General features: G+C 39.9%; 1 protein-coding gene across 1 annotated transcript; it reads right to left on the bottom strand.

Moving 5' to 3' along the window:
- Positions 1-2,628: 2,628 nt before the first annotated feature.
- Positions 2,629-4,967, bottom strand: LOC115408182 (zinc finger protein OZF-like). The gene is made up of 2 exons (XM_030118799.1): positions 4,731-4,967; positions 2,629-3,868 (listed from the first exon to the last, which is right to left on the bottom strand). The coding sequence occupies exons 1-2, from the start codon at positions 4,903-4,905 to the stop codon at positions 2,883-2,885; spliced, it is 1,161 nt and encodes a 386-aa protein (XP_029974659.1). The 5' UTR covers positions 4,906-4,967; the 3' UTR covers positions 2,629-2,882.
- Between the last annotated feature and the right edge of the window lie 2,965 nt (positions 4,968-7,932).

Here is a 7,932-nt window from a genome sequence, read left to right as displayed (position 1 = left end):
ACAAATGATATTGTAGCGTTGCGACACTGAAGCAAATACTGGGAACTACTTTTTCTTTTGAGATCACTACGCCCAGACGCCATGTTTAGTAAGTAGTTCCGTCTTAGCAATCTTCGCATAAACAACTCAATCTCATAATTTTGCATTAATATTTCAAAGCATAGTGAATGTGTGGATTATAACGTGTCCACCAAAGTGTTTTGGGGTTGTTGGATTGTGTATTTGATGAGTTTGACGAGGGGAACCAAAAATACCGTTCACCTCCATTGTGTCCGTCCCGAAAACCTTCTCCGACGCACCGCTGAATAAACAAGCCCCCTCACAAAAAAAAGTAAGTATGCTGTTTGAAATGACCAAGAAATTGCGCTAAATGGGCCAATTTGCCAAAATGTTGAAGTATCGCTTTAAGGTTCTCATCAAGTAATCATGTAATGACTGTGCTATTTCTGGAATTTCAATGAAAGCTTTGAATTTCACCGTTTCAGTCCCAGTTTTGCTCTAGAGCTGAAACTGTAGAAGTACAGTGACATAGCTAACCTTTCATCTTGAACTTTTTCGCCCTCCAGAGCTGACAGAGAACCAAAGAAACTACTGTCTGGAGCAGGAAGAAGCAGAACCTCCTCTGATCAAAGAGGAACCAGAACAACCAGGACTTCTACATATTAAAGAGGAACAGGAAGAACCAGGAGTTCTGCAGTTTAAAGAAGAAAATGAGGACTCAAAATCTCCAAAGATCAAAGAAGAACCAGAGGAACCAGAAGAAATAGGACTTCGACAGTTTAAAGAGGAAAATGAGGAACCAGAACCTCCAAATATCAAAGAGGAACAAGAAGAACCAGGACCTCTACAGAGTAAGGACCAAGAGAAACAAAAACCACCAGAGCTGAAAATAATCAACATTTTTCATGGTGACGACGTGGAGAACTTTATTTTGTCAGAGAAGAAGGATGAACGTGAAAACCTTCCCTGTGAGGAAACATCCGGTATAATTCTCCATAAAAAATGTGAATTCGGTCAGAATTTAGAAACTGTCACTGATAAGAAGAGGAAACTTTGTGAAATCTGTGGCAACAGTTTCACCCGACAGTATTTGTTGCGCCACATGAGGAATCACACAGGTGACAAGCCGAAGCCGTATGCTTGTGAAATATGTGGCAGAAGTTTCTTTCTGCAGAGTAATACGATGAGTCACATGAGAACGCACACAGGTCAGAAGCCGTATCATTGTGAAACGTGATAAAACTTTCAGTCAGTTGACCAATTTGAGAACTCACATGAGAACTCACACAGGTCAGAAGCCGTAATCTTGTGAAACGTGAAAAGATTCAGTCAACAGAATAATTTGTTGCGCCACATGAAAACTCACAAAGATGAAGTCCTGAACGACTGGAATCATCCAGATTGTAGGAAACTTAACGGATGCAAACACTGTTGAGACTGTGCTTCAGGAAAATAATTTGTCGGTTTGTCACAAAAATGGTTTGAGTAATTTTGGTTTCATTCGCGATGAGCCTGCCGATCGATCCCCTGGTGACATAATGAATCTTAGAGAAGCACAGTTCAATCTTATTTTTTACAGAGATACAGAGATGTTATTTTATTTTGAAAAGTGTGACATTAAAAATGTTGCATGGGTAGATGTGAACTTCAAATAAATGGAAATCAAATGTTGATATGAATCAGATGTCCTTTTTAAAGTTGATATTTGATTAATTTTGAATTTCATAGAAGTGGCATGATGGGTCCTTGGTTCTTAAGCTCTAGTTTTAAAAAATGGATTACTTGCTTTGATGAATGTTGACATGCTCCAGGTGCAGAATCCATAAAGTTTTCAGACAGGTGTGTCCAGTCAGTACAGAACTGCTCTACACTTTGTGACTGGGACGGTGAGGAGCATCATCAATCCAACCACTGAGCCCCGGTCGAACAAAACAGACCTTTCATCGTCATGGACCGTAGCATCTCAGGAGAAATTATTTAGGCTGTTGTGGAATTTTGTGGCACAGAGTCAAAGAGGAGTCAGGGTTTCAACCTCAATAGAGGTTTATTTAGCACTGCAAAGAAACAAACACAAGATAACTGTTCTGAATAGAACTTCAACCTTTATCTCATTTTCTTCATCTTCCTCAGTTTATAGTAGCATTAACCACCAGAATAACATGTTGTCTTTCCACGGTCCCTGGTGTCTGGGAACGTCCAGCAATCAGAGTTGATGACTCTTCATAGCCTCGTCTGATGTCAGAGCAGCTTGACCTTTAAAACAGGGTTTAAAGCAACTTGAACTCTAAACTTGATTCTGAGGTCAAAACGTTTCACATCACAGACGATAACAGTGATTGCTGTGGTAAATCCTCCACTGTTGGTTTTAGTTTGAATGAATTATTGCAGAGGAGGAAATCACCATTGCACGTTTCTACTTCAGGGTTTTATTTCACCCCAAAGTCAAATATCGCTTTCTGTGAGCAGTGTGTATTCCATTAAAGTTTTCAGACATTGTATTTCAGCACATGGTGCCTGGTAGCAAAAACATTTTTTTTAATGCCGGGTAAAAAGAGGAAAAAGTTTAATTGCGAATCACTCCCGTTCAACAAAAAAACACTGAATAATAAAACCCACTGGATTCATATCAACATTTTATTTATTAATACAAAATTCACATCTACCCATACAACACTTGAAATGAAGCATTTTTCAAAACAGTCAAAAAAGCATTGATGTGAGAAACAAAAGTGAAATGTGTTTCTTTGAGACTCACAATGTGACCAGTGGACTGTTTTCCAGACTCAACTCAAATGAAACCAAAATTATTTCAATCTTAGTTTTTGTGACAAACCAGAAACAATTTTCCTGAAGTGTTTGAATTCCTAACCTGATTCTGTCTGTCAAGACTTCATCCCCTTGTGAGTTTTCAAGTGGCGCAACAAGCTACTCCGTTCACTGCAGAGTTCCCCACACGTTAGGCAGGAATACGGCTTGTCGCCTGTGTGAACCCTCATGTGAATCCTCAAACTACTGTTACTGCTGGAACTTTTCCCACATATTAGACAAGAATAAGGCTTCTCACCTGTGTGACTTTTCATGTGACTCGTCAAGCAATTCAGCTGACTTAAACTTCTATCACATGTTTCACCAGGATGCGGCTTCTCACTTCTGTGAATTTTCATGTGAGTCATCAAATTACCGTGTTGCCGGAAACTGTCCCCACATATTTTACAAGAATACTCTTTCAGTTTTTCATATTCAGTATTTTTCTCTGACGCAGGATTGACAGTGCCTAGGTTCTGACACGTCTCATGTTTTTTCTGGATAATTTCACCACATGTTTCCTCACAGGGAAGTTTTCCACATTCATCCTGCTTCTCTGACTCAGGAAGGTTCTCCACAACGTCACTATGAAACATGCCGATTTCTTTCAGCTCTGCATTTACAGCTGATTCTGAGTCCCGGTGTTTTTTCACATGGTGGACTTCAGAGTCCTGAGAGAGGAACTGCTCAGTCTCTGAAACTTCTTCTGGTTCACTCAGGTAACTTTCATCCTTAATAGAAGGAAACTTAAAGGAATCACTTTGTAAAGGAATCACAATTTGCCGCTGTCCCTCCTGGCTGGTACCGGCTTCCTCGTGCATCTCAGTCTGTAAAGGTTCTGGTTCCTCGTGTTCCTCTTTAAACTGCTGAAGTCCTGTTTTTTGCTGTTGCGCTTTGATCTGTGGAGGTTCTGGTTCCTTCTGTTTCTCACTTAACAGCACAAGTCCACGTAGTTCTTGTTCCTCTTCGGTTTGTGGAGGTTCTGGTTCTCTCTGCTCTGGACAGTAGTTGGCTTCCTGTTTAAAGAGCTGCTCCTCTCTACACCCATGGTGTCGTGGGAGCTCTGCAGGGACAAAAAAGTACAAGAAAAAAGGTTTGTGGCTTTACTTGTGCAGTTCCAGCAATAGAAAAAAAATTAAATAAATAAAACACTTGATATAAGATTGATATTGCTGTGTTGTTACTTCCATTCATGAATAGCAACATTGTTTCCAATGATGACAGATATGCTGTCAAGACATGTAGAGTTTAAAAACAAAATTTCTACAGTCAAGGTCCACTGTTAATGTTCTGTCTATTATTTCCAGTTGAGTTGAGAAGGAATATGTCCTTTTGGAAAAAGCGAGATGGTGTATTTACAAAAGACTAATGTTGTGCTGTCATTACACTGCAGTGTGGCTGAGCTGAAGTAGTCAGTGGAGAAGGGTGAGTGCGTTTTCAGTGCAGGGTCTGAAACCTTGATGACCTAAAGAGTCATTTTTGTGAAATTAAACCAAGTCAAGTTGGAGCCACAAAGCGCATTTAATGCAGCTTATGAAGTTTCATATAGAGTTTTGATACAAAAACGGATGCATTTACCAAGTTTTAACTACCGTTCATAACAGTGAACGTTTTATTACATTTAACCTATTTTAGTACCTAACTTTAAAGGATCTGCTCCTAAATTCTAAACATTCCAAGTTTTTTAAGTCGCTCTATCATTTTGTTCCCCAATTTCTTGCGGTTTTTGCTATTTTCCCCAATTTTGCTTGTACTCTTTTTTTTCAATCCCTTTTGAACCGAGAGTCCAGTGAACAGAAGTTAGATTTCAAAAGCACAGTAGACAGAAGTCCTTCTTCTGTCTGCGGTGGATAAAGCAAACACAACCATAAAGGTGGAGATCCTCCTCCAGTCACATTCATGTGTTCATTCAAACTTTTACATACCTGCTATTCTGTGTAACTTGATTTGAGGTTTCAAGATCATTTCCAACAATCTGCGCTGTCGGTCAATCTCCTCCTCGTACTGGACGATAGTTTGTTGAAACACGGTGAAGATTTCTCCAGCAGCAGCTGTGAGTCGCTCGTTGATAAACTCTCTCAAAGCCTGGCCTGAACTCATTGTTGCGGCAGGAGATGAAATATTTCCGCCATGAAACAGAACGAAGCTCCGCACAGCCGCCATTAAAGCTTCTTCTTTGCTCACTTTATTTTTGGAGGATCACAAACAACATTCAGCTTCATGCTGACACCTGCTGGACACTGGAGGAACTGCACGCTAGGGGCCGCTCCTTCAAGCTCTTCTGTGAACGGAGCGTGTTTTGCCACAGATATTTAATTATCATAACCTGTGAGACGTAAACATGAGAGAAATTATTTTGGATGGGAAACAATGCCTGGGATTTCTGTTTTGCTGTAAATTTTCCAGAAGGATGTGAGGATATAACTTTGAGAATAATTACCAATCAATCGCTGCCAAAGTTAGACACTTATATACAATGTAAAGCTCGTCCACAAAGTCATTCATTAATTATTTGACAAATTTTATGTTTCTGATTTTCTCTTTACAATTGGCTTTACTTTTTACTGCGCATTTAACCTATTTTTTAAAAAACGTTGATCAGATAGATAGATAGATAAGATAGATAAGATAGATAAAAACTTTATTAATCTCCCAAGGGAGAAATTCCAGTGTCCAGCAGCACACAGATCATATACATGCAAATAAATAACAGTACAATAAATACAAGTGCTCAGATTGTACTTGGTTTGGCTCAGGCACATCTGTTATACAGCCTGATTGCTGAGGGGATGAACAACCTCTTGAAGCGCTCAGTTCTGCAGCGCAATGACAGGAGCCTGTTACTCCACTCACTTTTTTGAGCTGCAACTGTGTCGTGCAGTGGATGTTTGGAGTTCCTCAAGATACTCTGCATTAGAGCCCCCATCCTCCTCTCCAAGACTGCTCCAACAGAGTCCACCTTCCTCCCCATCACAGACACACATCTCCTGATCAGTCTGTCCAGCCGATTGCTGTCTCTTTTTGTCATACTGCCACCCCAACAGACAACCCCAAAGAAAACAGCACTTGCCACAACAGACTGGTAGAAAATGTACAGCATGTCACCACACACGTCAAAGGATTTAAGTCTCCTCAGGAAAAACAGCCGGCTCTGTCCTTTCTTATACAGGGCCCGAGCCCTGTATAAGAAAGTTTGGATGAAATGATCTTAGTGGAGATTTTGGCCAATTTACTGGCAAAATAACTTGGATTTGTCGAATTGATGGAATGTCATGTGTTATGTGATGTAATGTTAAGTGACATCCTGGTGAGTATTTATCAGAACTATCTCCTGTCTCAATAGAACTGATGAAGGTGTTTTGTGAATATATGTAAGCAAGTATTTCTATCTGTACCCTTTTCACCAAAACAAACTGTCCATATGGTTCGTGACTATAAAATAATGATTAGTTTTACAATTCTAATATGGTGACAAACACAAATCTGTTCACATCACCTACAAAAAAGAAAAAAAAATGCACGGACTACAGATCCAGGAAGCAAGGCAAATTCAAATTCATGGAAATAACAATAACAATAACAATAATAATAATAAAAATGATCAAATGATTCAACAATGTGATGTTTTTTGTTTCAAAACTTACACAATATAGAAAATGTGTGAAAGAACATAAAGCACTGAATGACCTCGAGTCCCATAATTGTTTGATATACGTAATGCTCACCAGCACCACTGGAAAACAGACGATAAACCGGTAAGCACCAAATCTTTGGAGTGGGAGCATTTCAGTTACGAACTACGATTCAAGCATACAATCCGCCAAGTGTTTCGCTTTCTGACTGTCAGGATCTAGAAGTTACTGTTCTTAGTTGTTTCTTGTGACTCGTTCTGCAGATTAGCTGCATACAGGGTTTGCAAATGGGTGGAAAATTTCCAGAAAGTTTCAGGTAAATTTCCGTGTGAAGGAATTGGGGAATGGGGAATGGGGAATTGGGGAATTTTGGGAGTATTAAAAATTGGAAATTTGAATCGAGGGTAATTTAATGTAAAGGTGTAATTTCCAAGAATAAAGCATTTGTTTTGTTAATAAGCAGATATTCATCCACAACAATACAATTAAAGCAGATTTACTTTTAAGTTTATTCAATATAGAACAAAAACATGACTGTTGAGTCAAATGGTACTCATTCCTCCGACCCAAAAATCTACAAAAATGTCTCCCGACTGCAATCAAACAATCCCAACAAAGTCTCATGCCAAATATTTAAAGGGCCCTCCTCTCTCAAAAAAAAAAAAAAAAAAAAATCCTATTCAACATGCAGACAACTTTCCTAAACCTTCTGCCGCAGGGAGAGAGCTACGGCATGCTGGATGGAGGCTGTGCAGCAACGGGGTTGGAGGCAGAGGGCTCTTCCCGGGTCTCATCAGCGTCCAGCTCTTCCTCCTCAGCCTCACTGTCCAGCCTGGCTGAAGATGACTCAGCTCTGTCAGGTGTAAAGAGCTGCGTGCATGTGACTGAGGAATGGAATTCAACTGTAGTGGCATGAAGTTTGGTTGTTTCTTTCAGAATTAGGCTAAAATATATTTACACCAACTAAGAGGCAAACCTCACTTTAGTAAATTTCTGTTTTTTTATTTCCGTTAATTCTCATGGAAAGTTTCCAAGTTTGAAAATTCTAAGATTTCTAAGAACCCTGGCTGCATATGGCACTCTTTCCTCACTGCACTCCAGGTCTGCGGCCCTGCTGGGTCTTCACTGTGGTGCGATAGCAACGGTTCTATCTGGTTCTGGGTTCTTGATCAGGAGGTGCAGTGCCTTTATTTTAAAATATGAAATGGTATTCTGGTGTATGCCAGTACACTCATCAACCGCTAACGTACACATGGTAAAGTGACAACACACACACACACACACCTGGCTGATCTGCACCTCAGCAGAATATCCAACCCAGCTGTGAACTATGGATTAACAGGATCTGGCTGCTATTCAATTATTTTCCCGAGGGACCCCCTCAGTACAGAAATACAGGTGTACTGGTTTTGTTTTAAGTTCATATAAGTGCTGACCAGTTTGTATATGGACCAAACTTTGTGTATGGCTTGTCATGAAATCCAGTAAGACAAAA

The sequence above is a fragment of the Salarias fasciatus genome, chromosome 20, assembly GCF_902148845.1.
Source record: "Salarias fasciatus chromosome 20, fSalaFa1.1, whole genome shotgun sequence".
NCBI classification, from domain to species: domain Eukaryota; kingdom Metazoa; phylum Chordata; class Actinopteri; order Blenniiformes; family Blenniidae; genus Salarias; species Salarias fasciatus.
Note: the sequence above shows the minus strand (reverse complement) of the source record. Positions and strands in the feature narration are given on the sequence as shown.

Bases quoted from the DNA above. Each gene is read 5' to 3' on its own strand.
- LOC115408182 (XM_030118799.1), bottom strand. From the start codon at position 4,905: ATGAGTTCAGGCCAGGCTTTGAGAGAGTTTATCAACGAGCGACTCACA. The intron at 3,869-4,730 runs GTATGTAAAAGT...TTGTCCCTGCAG, and splicing joins CAAGTTACACAGAATAGCAG to AGCTCCCACGACACCATGGG.